Genomic DNA, 18,051 nt, shown 5'->3' with positions numbered 1-18,051 from the left:
CCTGTTAAAAGGGAGTTTTTCCTTCCCACTGTCGCCAAAGTGCTTGCTCATAGGGTGTCATATGATTGTTGGGTTTTTCTCTGTATCTATGAAGAGCCTTGAGGCGACCTTTGTTGTGATTTGGTGCTATATAAATAAAATTGAATTGAATTGAATAAATTATACTGGAATTGGGCAATAAAGTCCTTGCTGTCCTCTTTGGGTCTGGCAGATGTTTGTAACTTCTCTCTTGTCATTTTCAGGCCACAGTCATTGAACCAAAGCTATATTTCTATCCGGGCCCATGACTTCAACCATGGGCATTATGGTTGTCATCATTACATTTTTTTCCTGATTTGGTGATATAGGGAGAGAGAGATCATGCAATGCACCACTTTCTGGTGTGAGCTGGGCAACTTTGTTGATGATGACACTCAATTGATATCTTTTTTTGTGCCTTGCCTATGCACAGTTTTTCTTTCTTTGCATTTTAATTCATTCATCTTTAACTTGTATTCACTTTCTCATTTTCCAGTGATTTTGAGCGAAGACCCTCTTTTGGGAATTCATGTTCATTTATGGACTTAAATAATAACTGCAAAATTTCCCTAACCATGGGTTTTTACTGATTATAGAAATAACTGTTGTAACACAGTAATTATGTAGCTTTTATCGCAAGAATATATATTGTTGCAGACCTGCCTGTCTACCACAACAACAGTGTGCTAGACACTGTGCAACAAACAATTTCACTGATAGCTATCAGTAATCATTGATAGATGTCAATACTGAGCATTACTGATTAAGACTAAGATTGTGGCTACTCCTCTTCTAATGAGGTTTATGTTCCCTCCTGAGATTTACACAAAGTTCTAGAGGCACACTCAGAGCTACCTTTTGCACCTGTAGAGTATATTGAGTAAAGTATCCTATTGCTAACTTTGGCATCAGCCAAAAGGGTCAGTGAGGTACTGCCTGCTATTTTCCCAATCAGATGGTTGGTGGTTTGATCCCTGGCAACTCCAGCCTGCATGCCAAAAATCTTTGGGCAAGATAGTAACCCCAAGTTGATCTCTGATACATCCATTGTAGTATGATTTGTGTGAGTGCTAGATAGAACACACCTACATATAGAAAAGGTATTTGTATGAATGAGAGTTGTAAGTGGTTTGAGTGCTCAGGTAGAGTAGAAAAGCACCATGTAAGAACCAGTCCATTCCATTTATTAGCTTTTCTCTACTTGCCATTTGCAGATGAGAGCCAGAACCACTTTAATTCACTATGCCTTATCGATACATTAAGCAATTATCTAGACAGGACTGAGGGGTTTAGGAAAAGCAACCAAATCTTTGTAGCTTTAACTCCTTCTTTAAAGGTAAGTCTATGTCTCGCCAGGGGTTGTCCGACTGGGTGGTAGAGGTCCAGTCTTCCAACAAGGTGGACCACAGCCTTTTTTGCAGCTGTGTGCACATTCCATCAGATGAATGACTGCCTCATGGGACCTTTTTAGGAATATTTATGTAGAGGACACCTGTCAGCAAGTCCTTGAAGTGACTGGTCATGCCAGAGGTTGCTTACCATAGTGGGATACTGAACTCACTTTTCAAAGAACCCCGGTTACGCTAGTAAGCAAACATTTTCTTTGTGCAAAGTAAAATTAAGAAAACATCTGAGTTCATTTTTATTTTCTCTACAGGATTGTTTGGATGACAGTCGTCGCATCCCCCCATCTCCAGTTGTCCATGTTCGAGGACTTTGCGATGCTGTGGTGGAAGGGGACCTAGTGGAGGCACTTGACAAGTTTGGCAACATCTGGTAGTCCTGGTTTAACTCTAAATACTGTTGAGGCCATTTAAAAAATATTAACACACTTTCATTTAGCTTGGAATTGCATTGCACATTGACTTTGGTATCATGGACTTTTTTTTAGTGCACACCTTGCAATGTACAGGCATGACATGATTTTGAGCTTGTGCTAGAAAGCTTGTTTAGCAAGCTGCAACCCTAAACTGTATGAAACAAATGCCTTCTTCCTAGTGTTAAATGACTAGAAAGACCCATTAAAAATTGGAAACATCCCTGACTAAAACTGACGTGCAAAGTTAGCACTGTCAAATGGTGGGATATATTAGGTACCAAATAAACAGTAAATTCCTAAAGTTCATGACAAAAAAAAAATGGTCAAACATCTGAGCAACTTTGACAAGTGGAAGAAGGCAGCCAGTGAATCAGTTTCTTTATATTTACCTGGGAATGAGTGAAGTAGGATATACTAGCTAATGCACTGTTATTAACCTTGGGTCTTGACATTTGGGCAGTTTTTCTTTTGGCAAGAAACAAACATCAAAATGTTGCTGTAGACTATGTGCACACATACAATTGGGATGTGTAGCAATGACACCCTGTGGCGGGGAAGTTAATTACAGTCACATGCCTGGCTGCTCTTTCATCTACAGGTGCGCAGCACCAAATGTGACTAGGGATTCCAATGCTTACTATGCACTGAACATTTCCTCATTGTATCATGTATATGCAACATGCAGCGTCCGCATGTTACTTTGCTTCTAAGATGACCACAAGGGGGCAGTATATAGCAGTGTGCAACACGCTTTGAACAAAGTCACTTTAACTGGAACTGAACAAAAGCTGAATTTGCGTGCAATGGTATTTGCCTGCAAATAGAGCTTGCATCGTTGTCTGTATATGTCATCATCATCATTCATTTGATCAACAATAAAGTCACCGAGGTATTTCACCTTTTTATGAACCCCAATATTATTTTGGGACAGTTAAACACAGAGAAATCTAGCTGTTTATCCTGCTTGGTTCTACATATCAAAATAGCACTTTTAATAGCATTGTACTTTATATCATAATGCAGACCATATTCAGTACAGATATTAAGCTCCTGTAATCCAGCACTACTGGGACTAAAAACAACCAGGCCATCTGCATACATAAGATGATTTATCCATGTTTTACCTAATATACGCCCAGTGTTACAGGCTCTCAGCTACATGGAGAAATCATCAACATATAAATTAATTAAAATTGGAGACAAAATCCCACCCTGTCTGACACCATTGGGTAAACTGGACTGGGTTGTTTACCCAGTCCAGTTTATTATCTGTGCTTAGTCCAAGGTATTTATAGTCCTCCAAAATGCGTACCCCCAGTCCACAGCGATAAGGTGAAAAAAACTTTCTCAACCCACATGTTTGAGAGAAAACAATTTGAAACACACTAACACGCTACTAATAAGTAAAAGACAAAAAACTAAGAACAAAAGTTTAAAGAATAGAGGGAAAAAAGGTAATAACTGAAACAGGCTGCCTTCCAGTTGGCACATGTGCATGAGATTTTGTGATTTACCTTAATCACAAATAATAACGACAGAAATTACAGTATAGAATAAGTGTTCTTGATTGGATCTATATTCACTGATGTGACTGATCGCACAGTCACATCAGTTCATACCTGCTTTTGCAGCAATGGCGAAACATGCAAGGTTACAAAAGTTGATAGCTGCGTGACCCGCTGAAATGATTTCAAAGTGCAGCTTGTGCCAGTAGTCATCATTTTCGACTTGGATTTCATTAACTCTTCTGGGACACTATGGTAATTTCTTGTGAAGCACTTGTTGTTTATGTTGAAAGATGCTATAGAAATAAAAATGTACATACTTTTACTTTACTTGCTCACCTTCTCTAACCTTCACATTTGTCTCCGCTATCGGCAGTTATGTAATGATGATGCCTTTCAAGCGTCAGGCTCTGGTGGAATTTGACAGCGTGGAGAGTGCTGAGCGCTGCGTGTCATTCGGAACCCGTGATGCTGTCTACGTCGCTGAGCAGCAGGCTTTTTTTAACTTCTCTACCAGCCAGAGAATCACCAGACCCACCAACACAGACGACCCCTCCAGTGGAAACAAAGTCCTCCTGTTGTCCATACAGAACCCTGTGTATCCCATTACCACTGTAAGTCCTTTACCCCACCTAAGACTCTTGCCATATCTTCAACTTGTGTTAGAAAAGAAACTTTTTGCTATCTGAGCTAAAACTCTTTAACCAGGTCTCTTTTTTACCCTTCAAGGACGCCTGCTCCTGTGTTAATAATGATTACAGTCATTGTACATTACTTAAAATGTTTGCCTCAGGAATACAGATACAGAGATACAAGCTTACATTGTCAGACATCTATTATTAACAAACCCTCTGTGCCTTTGCTCTGTGTATACATTCTTTATCTGTGTATACATCCTCAACAATATCTTTGTAATTTAGATTAGTGCTAATGTCTCACTGCTTATTTGTAAAATAATGTAAGCTTTTAACTTTTAGTCAAAATTAGCTCATAAATGTAAAGGTTTTAAGTGTTAAAGCCCATTTTCCATTTCTGTTTTCTTAAGTCCATTTTCTTGGTGACCAGTAGGTACGTTGCAGTTTTTACAGTGTGGTCTCTGTCTTTCTCTCAGGATGTGTTGTACACTGTGTGCAACCCAGTTGGTAACGTCCTACGTATTGTCATCTTCAAACGCAACGGCATCCAGGCCATGGTTGAATATCCTGACTGTGTGTGTGTGTGTATGTGTGTGTGTGCGCACACAATTGCATGTGTTCTTGGGGTATATCACAGATTAGCAGAGAAATGCCAACATGCATTTTCATTTTTCTAAGCTCCAGTTCAGAGCTTAATAGACTCGTTTGGATACAAAATAATGAACACAGGATGGTAGAAGAGGATTATAGCTAACTGGATGTGTTTTGTTGATGCCAGATCAAAGTTCACTTCATTAAACCTGACAGTGCATCATCCTGAGGGCTGTGGTAGTCTTGTTTTTCTCTGCTGATCCTGATGAGTCAACCTTAACAAGCTTGTTAACATTTGAGTCAGTAAAGGATGCTCAGAAGGCCAAACTGGCTCTGAATGGAGCTGACATCTATGCTGGCTGCTGCACACTCAAGATTGAATACGCTCGGGTAAACACATGCACATACACTCACACAGTCATGCCCATGCACATGAACACACATCTAAAAAGAGGTGCTGTGCTCTGTTGCCCCTTGCAGCCCAACAGACTGAACGTCATCTGCAACAACAACACCAGCTGGGATTACACCAAACCCTTCCTCCTGCACCGAGGTAGCGTTCCCTCTTTTAATCTCTGATCAATGAAAGCACTTTAAGCATATTCTTTAAAGCTTACTTCGAGGCAGTCCGAAAGTCTTTTTCCATGGCCACTCAGAACTCCTCCCACACCTGAGTTTTTGCTTCAGCCACTGCCCGAGCCACTTCACGCTTGGACTGTCAGTACATATCAGCTACCTCTGAAGCCACACAGGCTAACCAAGCCTGATAGGACTCCTTCTTAGCCTTGTGGCTCCCTTCACCTCTGGTGTCCACCATTTGGTTTGGGGGTTAACCAACGACAGGCACCAACCACCTTGCGGCTGCAGCTCAGTGCAGCGGCTTCGGCAATGGAAGTGCTGAACATGGTCCATTCGGACTCAATGTCCGCATTCTCTCTCGGAATGCTGGTGAGGCTCTGCCGGAGGTGTGCGTTGTAAATCTCACAGACTGGGGCCTCTGCCAGACATTCCCAGCACACCCTCACTATACGTTTAGGTGCACCAGGTCTGTCCAGCGTTCTCCCCCGCCACCTGATCCAACTCACCACCTGGTGCTGAATTTGATTAGGTTGAGGAGTTTAAGTATCTCGGGGTCTTGTTCATAAGTGAGTTGGGAGAAGAGAGCGGGAGATCGACAGACAGATTGGTGCTGCGGCTGCAGGGATGCGGACAGTGTACCGTTCCATCATGGAGAAGAGAGAGCTGAGTGTAAAAGCAAAGCTCTCAATTGACTGCTTGATCTACGTCCCTACCCTCACCTATGGTCACAAGCTGTAGGTAGTGACCGAAAGAACAAGATCGCGGATACAAGCGGCAGAAATGGGCTTCCTCAGAAGGGTGGCTGGCCTTTCCCTTAGAGATAGGTTCAGAAGTTCTGCCAGAGGGGCTCAGAGTAGAGCCGCTGTTCCTTACATTGAAAGGAGCCAGTTGAGGTGGTTCGGGCATCTGACAAGGATGCCTCCTAGGCGCCTCCTGTGCGAGGTTTTCCGGGCATGTCCCACTGGGAGGAGGCCCCGGGGCAGACCCAGGACATGCTGGAGAGATTATATCTCTCGGCTGGCCTGGGAGTTCCACCGGACAAGCTGGAGGAAGTGGCTGTGGAGAGGGATGTCTGGGCTTCTCTGCTTAGGCTGCTGTCCCCACGATCCGGCCTGGATAAGCGGAAGAAGATGGATGGTTCACTTCGAGTAAAATTAATATGTTGACATTTTACTTATTCCTTCTAGTGAACATTATTATCTTCTTTTTACACAGCAGGAATGTGTCTTATAAAGCACAATACATTTTGTTTGCAATCTGAGTAAATATAAACAGAGTAAATTTACTCCAGTTCAGTTGGAAAACCTCAGGAGGAGCTTGGAAATGTCAATGCACTAAGATGACATTAAAAGGACAAAAGACTGATAAGGTGTGTCCCAATTAAAGGGCTGCATCCTCAAAGAACCCAGCCTATGTAAACCATGAAGGCCGGGTCATTTGAGGATTTGGTGTATGCGATTTTTTTTTGGTTTCTTAAATATCTGAGGATGAGAGCGCACAAGACCATGAAAACGTGACTGTTAATTTTAAGATTAGAGAGTAAGTAGCAGCTAATGTTCATGGGACTGGTGTCATCTTACTTTGCAAATATAATATGCATAAAGATAAAATTCTTGTATTAATAAATTAGATTTAAAATTCTCATTAGTGAAATTTAGCTCAGTTTTAAATACTGAACTTCAGCAAGGATTCAAGTTGCATTTATTTCTATTTCTATATCACTTCATATCTTCATCTCAAAGACAAGTGTATAAGGCTGTTTTGGACATGAGACAAATATTGTTCTTTTACTATACTGGCACTACTGTGTTTGTCTGAAGGCTTACTTATATTGGTAAAAAGAAAAGTCAAAATGAAGAGTAGACTGATATACTAAATATTCCTTTATTGGGTGAGGAAATCATGCCATATCTTAACCGTTTTAAGTCATATAGAATAGATGTGATGTAATGCTGTAATGCAAACACAGCAGTACTATTAGTACTAAAATACTCCATGTTTCAAATAACTAAAGAAAAGAAATATTGACATCTATTTTAAGCTACATTCTGGTGCTTATAGGTTTCTGAATATAAAACTTTTCACTGCTTTTCATCGTTTTTACTTGGAGGTACATACGTTGTGCTTTAGATTCACAGAGAAAAAAAAAATCAGGGGAAACGGTTGGAGTCTGTCACACAAAATGGTGACAGACTCAAGTGGTATGAACCACTACAAAAATAACATAAGAGCAGTAGTTTCTCCACATTTACTTTTTGTCTTATTAGGGGTATTAAATAAGTTGAGATCCCATTTGGCACACTAGCACACTGAGTCTATTTGGCTCAACAGCACCAAGCAGAGGCAGCAACATAACCAAGTTACCATTAACATTAGTGCAATGAATCCTGAATCCTGCTTGTACCGGGACTTAAGTAATATTTAGGACTGAAAACCAGGCAGCATTCACTAATTTCGTTCCTTTAAATTCAGATAAAACTGAAGGTATATTGTACTTGGCCTTACAAGTATGTTATCTAACTAGTATGCTATCTAACCTCTAGATGGCGTTACCCTGTCCTCCAGTAACACTCTGATGAATCTTGAAAATTGTTTTTGACCAGAGGATATGTTCTTCAGTGTGCATATTAAACAAAAATGTAGGACTGTTTTCTTTCATTTGTACAATATCTCTAAAATTAGAAACATCCTTTCTCAGAGTGACACTGAAAAACTAGTTCATGTATTTATTACTTCTAGGCTGGACTACTCTAATTCATTATTATCCAACTGCGCTTAAGACTCTCTGAAAAGCCTTCAGTGGATCCAAAATGCTGCAGCAAGAGTACTGACAGGTGCCAGAAAGAGATAACATATTCTTTCTCTCATACTTCCTTCTCTTCACTGGCTCCCTCTTTGAACTGCAATCAAACTTAAAATCCTTGTCCTCACATACAAGTTCTTGAATAATCTGGCCCTAATTTATCTTAAAGACCTAATAGTACTGTATCACCCCATTTGAGCACTTTGTTTGTTTGTTACAGAGCGGGGGAAGGGGAGACAACGTCATGCCATATTGGGAGAGCATCCATCTAACGGAGGTGGTACTGTCTGTCTTCATCCCTCCCTGTCTAGCTGCCAATATGTTATCTCTTCCACTTGTTTCACTTCAATTACTGTGAGTCGACTGTACCACATAATATCCCCTGAGTATCTGTGCGTATCTTTGCAGGTACACACTGGCCCCTCTTGCCTCTACCTGCTAAAAGCCAGAACTGGAGGTACAGCGAGGAGGTGCAGGAGAGGATCTCTTACCCGCTACTCCAGAAGACCTCCCCCACATTCTCTTCCTCTTTCCTTGGCAAAAGCATTACTAGCTCTGTCACCATGGTGAGCGGTCTCCATCCTGTTAAGATGAACTGCAGCCGTATTTTCAACCTCTTCTGTCTCTACGGCAATGTCGAGAAGGTGTGTAAGGATCCTCTCTGACTTTTAGAGGTCATGTTGATATGAAAATACATATATTGTACAATAGTTCCTATAATTTTCTTTTAATAAATCTTAATCATAACTTATGTTCTAGGTATGTATGATTTAGTTTATTTTTACAGTGCTCAAAAAAAGAAAACATCAGATCTCAATGGAAAAAAAATAATTCTGGATAGCTATACTAGAACAAAAGGATGCCACATCATTGGATGGAAATGAAAATTAGCAGCTTACAGAATGAAAATGTGAAAAAAGATGCAGCACACTAGTCCATTTTGTAGCAACTCAAAATGGCACTCAGTAGTTTGTATGACCCCCATGTGCTTGAATACATGCCTGACAATGTTGGGGCATTCTCCTAAAGAGACAATGGATGTTGTCCTGGGGAATCTCCTCCCACATTTGGACCAGGACATCATTGAGCTTCTGAACAGTCTGAGGTGCAACCTGGGACGTGTCAAATGGACCAAAACATAATGCCCCAGAGGTGTCCTTTAAGAACTCCCTGTTTACTCTGGCCATATGAGAGCAGGCATTGTTTTGAACCAAGACCAACCTACGACCCATACTCCAGTGTAGGGTCCAACAATGGGTGAAGGATTTAATTCCAATACCTATGGATAGTCAGGGTGCCTTTGCCTAGACTGTAGAGATCAAATGCAAGTTGGGTTCCACAGTGCCAGGCAGAGAACACAGGGCCAGTTCGAACTTAATAAAAAAAGAAAAAACAAACAAGCCAAATCTCATGGACCATCATCAATCTGTATTAACTTCTCATGTATGCCTTAACCATGCATGTATTAATTCATTCATTCATTAAAGAGGTGTTCCCCCAGATGGTGTACTGAGAAATAAGGTATGCATTCAAATTTTTTTTACAGCCACAGATTAGCTGTCTACGAAGTTCATTTACTGTATTGGTGGCACTTTATAAAAATGTCCCACTATTAAGCATTAGTACGGTATTAAAAAGTCCTTAAGTCATCATGTACATATTTTTTACACCTCCTCAGTATGTCATTTATAAATGTACATATGTTTATCCATCTGTTACTGTTACACCATGTACTACTGTCACTGCTATACTCACTGCTCACTATGTACAGCTATCACTGCTGTTTATAATCACAATCATATTTATTATCATTATCATAATAATATCTGTATTCATAAATGGTTTGCTAAGGAGGAATGGTGCTCTGTAATTGTATGAATTAGTAAGGCAGTTAAAATGGAAATGGACTACTTTTTAAAAAAAATGAGCAACTGACCTGCCATTTAAAGAAAAGCGAGTAGCTTCTATCTTAAAAGGTCTTTTGCAGAGTTGGCAAAAGTACAGACATTCTGTACTATGCAAATACTACTGTTAAAAACTACTCAAGTAAAAGTTGAAGTACTGATTTCTTACACGTCTTCAACAACACTAATTAGCCTGCAGTTTGTAGCTATCCACTTCACTGTGCTTCTCCTTCAAGCTGCATCCACTGTTTGTTTGGGTGGGTGATTTGGGCATCAATAGCATGTAATTTCAAGCCTGCGCTAATCAACATCTCATCTCTCCTGTGACCCATGGCTTTTTATATTCAGAGCAAGTGAATATATTTTAGTTTCAATATTAATGATTTAAAAAATTGCAGTAGAGAGAGTAGGGGCAGGGTTAAGGGGATGGTGACACTCATGCAAAATAAATAAATACTGCAGTTATCAGCAGCTACCATGCTGCAAAATGGTAGCTCTTCAGCTAAAGAAAATATCTTCTGTGTTTGCAGGTGAAGTTCATGAAAAGCATTCCAGGCACAGCATTGGTAGAGATGGGTGATGAGTATGCTGTGGACCGAGCTGTGACTCACCTAAATGGTATCAAAGTATTTGGCAAGAAATTCAACGTCTGGTAAGCACTAAATATGCATGCTTCAGACTTGAAGACACTTGGGGTTTGTGGTAGGGAGTCTGATGTAGTCTATCCGGTCGTTAAGCGATGACGTGACGAATCCTACTTCCGGGCCTAAAGTAGTCTGCGTTTAATATGGCTTTTGTGTTGTTAACATGTTTAATGTTTTTTCTTCTATTTAATCTCAAAAAACTCCTAAAACAGTCAGTGATCACTGTTGACCTCCCTCGGCTTTTATTACCGCTAATCATTTATTTAAGCTCAGTTTTTAAAACCTTACGATGTAACTACAGCCCAGCCCATGCAGCAGTATATGAATGACTAACCTCGTATTGTGGATGGATTATCTCAGTTGTTCTCCTGGCTGAAGTTTGGTCCTTTTACAGCATCCTGCCATGCGATTACATTGGTTCCTGACCACCGAGAACACTCACGTTAACTTTTATCGAGTGGAAAAAAAGTTAGCTTGTTTATATTATGCTAACATAGCTGTGTCGCTAGCCGTCACGTAACACATCATTATATACCAGCTAGTATATCTTCTTCATTTATGTTGGAAGTGATAACAGAGCTGTACGTTTTAATTTGTTTCCAAAACCCCGCAGTCAGGACCAGTGTTGGTCAAGTTACTTGAAAAAAGTAATCAGTAACTAATTACTGATTACTTCCCCAAAAAAGTAATCCCGTTACTTTACTGATTATAATAATAATAATAATAATAATAATAATGGATTGGATTTATATAGCGCTTTTCAAGGCACCCAAAGCGCTTTACAATACCACTATTCATTCACTCTCACATTCATACACTGGTGGAGGCAAGCTACAGTTGTAGCCACAGCTGACAGAAGCGAGGCTGCCATATCGCGCCATCGGCCCCTCTGGCCAACACTAGTAGGCAAGTAGGGTAAAGTGTCTTGCCCAGGGACACAACGACCAGGACAGAGAGCCCAGGGATCGAACCGGCGACCTTCCGGTTACAGATGCGATTCCCAACCCCTGCGTTTTAGTAACGCAGTAACGCAGAGTTCCTACGGCAAAGTAACGGTAATCTAATTACCGTTTTTGCAATAGTAATCCCTTTTTCTACTCGTTACTTGAAAAAAGTAATTGGATTACATATCCTGTAATCATCTCATGTCCTGCCCATCTCTGGTCAGGACATGCTATATTGTATTTAGATAGAAGCTAGTGAGCTAACTCCCTGCTAACTTCTAACTCCGTTAAATGTCATAAATTCCGTTTTCATGGATGCCTGGATGTTAAACTCAATTGTTACACCTGGTAGAGCAGAACGCTGATCATTTTATTAAAGATGAAAGACTTTAGACAGTTTTTCAACTCTCAGTAATGCCATAGTGATCATTTTATTAAAGATGAAAGACTTTAGACAGTTTTTCAACTCTCAGTAATGCCATAGTGATCGTTTGATATATGGACCTGCAGCGGAGTTTAGGCCCAGACACGGCTAGTGACGTCAGACTGAACGACCGGATAACAAAATATCTTAACTGCTACCTAAAAGTACATGACGCTGACATTGGCTCTAGTGATATTCATGTCATGATCATAGGTCAAAACTGAGAAGAAACGTGCATGTTTAAATAAAGGAAAGGAACACATTTTTTTTAAGACCTGATATCCAAGAACTCTCCAAGGACTGAAAATTCCTACAAGCTGTCACTTGTATTTTACATAAATAACAGCAGTTAGCCTCTATTTTTTTTTATAAAATATGTTGGGCTGTTCCAGCCTTTGCAAATTTGTAGAAATACTGCATTATTGTATTTTTTCATTACTTCAGTCAGTGACTATCTGCCCAGAACTTAAAGGAGATCTATTTTATCCATTACCTGAAACAAGCCACTTGAGTTCACTTTTTTAATGTTAAGCCAACTCTCTTCTGATTGGTAAGGTATCCCCCCTCCATGAAATCATACTGTACAGAAAGTAGAAAAAGCCTTAACAAGCAGACTGACGCATAGGATTTTGGCTCACACTGATAACATGTCCTTACAATACTTTGTCTATCACACATCCCTTTATCTGACCCTGCTCAGTGTGTCCAAGCAACAGGCTGTGATTCCCAGTCAGGTCTTTGAGCTGGGTGACGGCACCTGCAGCTACCAGGACTTTAGTCTAACAAGGAACAACCGCTTCAGCAGTGCACAGAGCAGCAGGAACATCATCCAGCCACCCGCCACTGTGCTGCACTTCTACAATGCCCCACCAAACCTCAATCAACACCAGTTGCAAAAGGCAAGGCCACACCTGCATGAGACTTATTATTTCAATGGAGAAATGCTAGACTGAATGTCTACTCCAAGTGAGCTTTCTAAGTAGACAAGTATGCGCTCCACTGTGGCACGCCTTGAACTTTCTAAGTAGATGGATAGATGGAATAGACTTGTTACTATATAAAATAAAATAAACAGTAAATTAAACTTTGTAAATGTTTTGATTTTACACACGGTACATCTTGACATTTTAAGATGTCAATAAACCTAGTATACCATCATAATAACCTTGTTCAGGGAGATTTAATCTTCAAGTTACTCAGTTTTGCCTGTGGTCTTACGATCACTACTGTAAACGTATTTTTAGCAGTGACAACCAACATTGAAAACCAACACTTTTTGTCAAGTTTTAGTTTAGTTTTATATTAACAAAAGAAAATGCAGGAATTGCTTTTAAAAATGCTTTTCTATCTTTCTTGCCAACAGCTCTGTACTGAATACAACATTTCAGCATTCTCTAAGTTCAAGGTTTTTGATGCCAAACGTAAGTTTAACCAATTAAGCAGCGATAATAACTCCTCAGGTCCAGGTATCAGGAGATATCATTCAGTGTGTACACGTGTGGTTTTTGTTGTTATAAACATTTCCTTCTTTCCCCATCTTCCTCTTCCTCTAAGCAGCCAGCTCAAAGACTCTGTCTGGTCTGTTGGAGTTTGACAGTAAAACTGAAGCTGTGGAGGCTCTGACAGTCCTCAACCACCACCAGATCCGAATACCCAGTAAGTATTCAAATGATTCTCAGAACTGCTGACAGCAGGTTGCTGGCAGTCTCTGTGAAACCAGTTGCTAAAGACATGTTCTGATATTGCTTCAGAAAGTGAGAAAGAGGGTCCAAGACATGCAGAGGATGACTGAGTCAGACTTAAAGCAGAATGTTTATCGGCTGGTACCAATAATCAAGAAGAAACATAAATTCAAAAGGGCAAACTGAAAATTATTAACCACGAGGAAGATCACTAGAGTTACTAGGAAAACCACACTGTCAGTGTCCTGTGTCACACTCTGTTGTGACACAGGACAAGGGGAAAGAGGATGACAAGACACAGCTTATTATAGTAAAATATATAATATATATATATATATACATATATAATATAAAATAATTACTGAAATAGGATAATTACAACAATCAGAATTAATTATTTTGTCTTCAAGTTAGAAAAAATAGATAAGACAAATTAAGACTAGTTACCTAGAACGAAGGATGACGTTAACAGACAAGACGAATGGGTTTCAAGGTCCTAATCACTCTAACATAAGGTATAATGTTTTGTTCAGTTCCCCTTTCTTTCAGCATGGTCAGTGCAGAGTGCAGCCTCTCATATGAGATTGGACAAGCAACAGCTTGTGTTCACTATTATATGAGGCTTTACATAGGTTGGGTAAAAAAAATTAAGTAAAGAAATTAGAACGCCATCAAACAGATAAGCATTATTCAAACTTCAGGACAAAATGTCTCATATGTTTGTGATGTTAAACTGAATGTCAGGAGTGGTCTTTCACAATAAAGTCAACATCTTTTCTCCAACCTGCAGATAGCTCCAGCCCTTTCACCCTGAAGCTCTGCTTCTCCACCTCCTCCCATCTGTGACCCAGAAACAAGATGGCCCGGACAAACTGGAAAAGAGTTTATTTGTTCCTTGAAACAATTCTACTTTTTCAATGGATGATTGCTGTGTGGTCAATGTAGAAAAAAAGATTTTAGCAATAAACTAAATAAGTGACACCCTTGAAAATTAGATAATCGAGCCAGACTTTTCTTTGTTAACATTTGTTAATATTTCATCTCATAGTTTCGGTGTAATTTGTTTGAATGTAAAGTGTTTGAATTAGTTAAATTCCTTACAGGGGCTTAAAATGGAGTACACTAGGAAAAATCTAATGGGAAGCAATTAGAAACATTTGTCTTAGTTCTGTGTTCAGTCCAAAGACAAATGATGATAACAACCTTGTTTTATTTTGTGTAATTAAAGAGAAAATATAGAGAGCTTATATCATTATTAAAGCCCACCTGCATCAAACTTTTGCCTCAACTTAAAAATATGAAAGAAGCCTTTTAATAAACTTATATTAAATCAAAAATACAGTTTGTTCCAAAACCACTAAACCACTGCTGAACTCATTTGGTAGTTCTTTAAAGCTAAACAGCAACTTCAACTAATAAATTCATGTCTGTTTAAAAAAACAAATATCTGCTTTTACTATTACTGTGAGCGCCCTGATGTTGTATTTACTCTTCCCATCATCAAAATGTAAATAATATTTTGTAAAGAAGGTGCTGGGTGTAACTGCTGTAAAGTACTGTGTGTTATGTTCACTATAAGTAAAACATTAACCCCAGGAACATTTATGCACTTTATGGTTGTTGATGAGTACTGCTCGCACTTCCAGTTGTTGGATTATATAGCATACCTTCTTTTTCCTGGATAATGTTGTCTAATGCTGTCTTCCAAACTTTTTGAATCAAACCTTAAATACACTGCTTAAACCAAACTAATTAATTTTTGCTGTGATATATTTGTGTTATGAAAGGACGCTGAACAGCAACAGAGTTAATAAAACTATTGATTTCTGTTAACTAACAGAAATCAACCAGCAAGATAGAATCATTAAAAATGCGTTGAACATGAATTTTTATTTTGTTTCTACGTTCCTGCATCGTTTGAAACCAAAGACACCAAAGCAGGCAGAAGATTTAAAGATTGATGGACTAAGTTTTTAAAAAACCTAACCCACAATGTAAATACATACATAATTTTTGCTACATGTCTGGATCAGGCTAACTTTACCACTTAGCCAAATGTCTGATTTTTTTGTACATGTTAAAAAATAATATAACAGCAATGAAGAACACAATCAAAACAAAACATAGTGAAAACAAGATAATCATAATAAATAACATGTTGAAAAAGGACTAGGAAGAAGCATAAGCTTATTTAATCCCACTAACATTTCTACTAATAATCAATCCCTTTTTCTCCTTGTTTATGCCCTATCCTTTCATAAATCCTTCCAATTTGTTACATGGTTTTATTATCCCAATATACTGTTAAGAGTTATGCATATTTACAAATATTTAATACATACATGCTCATATATACATATATGTATACACACATATGTTTACACACACACACACACACACACACACACACACGAATAGTGGGTGACAGCACCAGGTCCAAGCCTACATACTCCCTCTCCTTTGTGAAAAACATATTTTTGTGGCTCTTTTTAAACAGTCATACTGGGATTTTGCTTCATCTTTTTACCCAGTCTTTTCCACAGGTATACTCCACATACAAGATGCAACAACTTTTTAAAACCGTACAGATAAAGGGATGTTTTACATTTATTTTCCTCCTCAGATTGTATTTTCCCATCCCTTTTAGAATATTGTCTGGAAGTAGGTTGGTTATTGCTTTAAACATAATTTTATAGAGCTGTTTTAAATCTTGTTATACTATGTATAATAACAAGAAAGGCTTTCAATTCAACTTGTGCAGTGTGAAAATGAACTAGATAAGTGAATTTTAGTATTTTGGATTTGTATTTACACTTATTTATGACAGGAGTTATTTCTTATTCTTCCCATGCTGTAAGGAACATTGAGTTAGGATTCCTATCAATCAGGCTTTAGATAGAGTCAACAGAGGCTCTGCAATTCTTTATGCCAGATTTGGTCCAACATTTACAAAATAACTGTTGAAGCTCTTGACTACATCAGCAGCATTGTCCTCTATGATGCCATTATCAATAAAATACTGAGGATAACTTTGTTGTGCAGAAATATGTTTAATAATAATATTCAATATACCCCATATTCCCTTAATATTGTGTTTGCTATTGTCCAGTATTTTCCTTTAATTGTCCTTTGTAATATTGGTCAATTTATTTTTCTATTTTTTTAATATTTTTTCTTTTTCTAATCTTTTGTCTTTTTGTTCTTTTTTTAAAATCTGTATACAGTGTGCTTTTTTTTTTTTTTTTTTACACGCATTTTGTAAACCCTTAGTGGTTGAACTGAATATTTTTGCTTTCTGCTGTATCATATTGTTGAACATTTTGTTGGAAGCTGCTACGCAAGTAACCCCAGTGGAAGGGGTTACACGAATAGGATGAGGGCCCGATGGAATTTTTGAAACATTCAGATTGAAGGCGCAACAACTAGTAGCTCAGTGTTTCAACATTCGGAAGAAGGAACTGCTCTCACGGCTAGAGATTGATGGGGTACAACACAAATGCTGCAGCAACGAGCAGCCAGAACTACAGGTCAGGGGGTAAATTTTATCACGCCCACCAGAGATTGGGTACCAAGTCCCAAGTGCGATAGAACAATGATTGTTCCAAGGTGTACTCTCAGTGGGGAACAATATGAGAACAGCACCACTAAGGTTGGACTGGAAAAGGACTGGGAGCATATGGGAGAAGGACGCAACCCCCTAACTGGTTGAGAAGGACGCTGGTTGGTATAGCAATCTGCCTAACTTTACTCCAGTCTGCCCTTTCCAAACTTGATGGAGACCACTGAGACATTAAAACATCCTGTTCTACAAAATAGGCTTGCTGTTCTTTACTGGCTTGATCAGCACTTACCATGCTTGAAACAATTACAGATGTATTAGCCACGTGGAGCTCTTGCACAGAGCTAACACGTGCTTCTCATTGACATGGAATGATGACTTATAGGTGAGCACATCACATCATTTAAATACAAAACTACACATTCAGGAATGCTTTCTAAAGTCTTCCAGCAACACTACCTCTCGCAGGCAGTCATAATCACTGGCTTTCGACGCAAGACACCAGTTATCAAAGAGAATCCCCTTCTCTCTGGCAAACTCCACATAGGTTTGAAAGTTTCCTCTGCTGTCGAAACTTCTGCCTATAAGGGACCAATTCATAAGCTTGCAAGAAAGCTGCTTTAACACTCGGATTAGGCTTTCCTTTAAAGGAAGTGCTGCCACCACCTCTTGAGCTTTGCCAGACAGTTTGCACTGCAACAAAAGGGGCCAAATATCAATAGGCCACTGCAAAGCACTATCAAGGCGTTCAAATGGTGCAAAGTATGAATCAACTTCAGCTTCCCTAAAAGCGAGCACTAGAGAAATACACTTACTGACATCGAATGCTATAGCAGACGTGGAGATGGAACCTGGAAAGTCAGCAGAGGCAGATAAGGCTTGTAGCTGGGACTCCAGCTCAAGCTTACACCAGCTTTTTCTGCCTCTATCTCCAGCCTTCTGCT

The 18,051-nt window shown here is 39.2% G+C and overlaps 1 protein-coding gene across 1 annotated transcript; it reads left to right on the top strand.

Annotated features, from left to right (window-relative positions):
• Positions 1-1,675: 1,675 nt before the first annotated feature.
• LOC102311998 (heterogeneous nuclear ribonucleoprotein L-like) lies at positions 1,676-17,361 on the top strand (the record flags this gene model as incomplete). Its single annotated transcript, XM_005952309.3, is given in 12 exon segments — positions 1,676-1,794; positions 3,719-3,956; positions 4,454-4,539; positions 4,862-4,958; positions 5,049-5,121; positions 8,171-8,230; positions 8,359-8,594; positions 10,385-10,506; positions 12,567-12,765; positions 13,230-13,287; positions 13,424-13,522; positions 14,339-17,361. Coding segments are annotated over 12 exon segments (1,443 nt in total), but the record flags the coding sequence as incomplete, so codon positions are not given.
• Positions 17,362-18,051: the final 690 nt, after the last annotated feature.

The sequence above is a fragment of the Haplochromis burtoni genome, unplaced genomic scaffold (genome assembly GCF_018398535.1).
Source record: "Haplochromis burtoni strain Fernald_Lab_line unplaced genomic scaffold, NCSU_Asbu1 Contig_1361, whole genome shotgun sequence".
Classification (NCBI taxonomy): Eukaryota; Metazoa; Chordata; class Actinopteri; order Cichliformes; family Cichlidae; genus Haplochromis; species Haplochromis burtoni.
The sequence above is the reverse complement of the archived record's forward strand: the minus strand, read 5'-3'. Positions and strand labels throughout refer to the sequence as shown.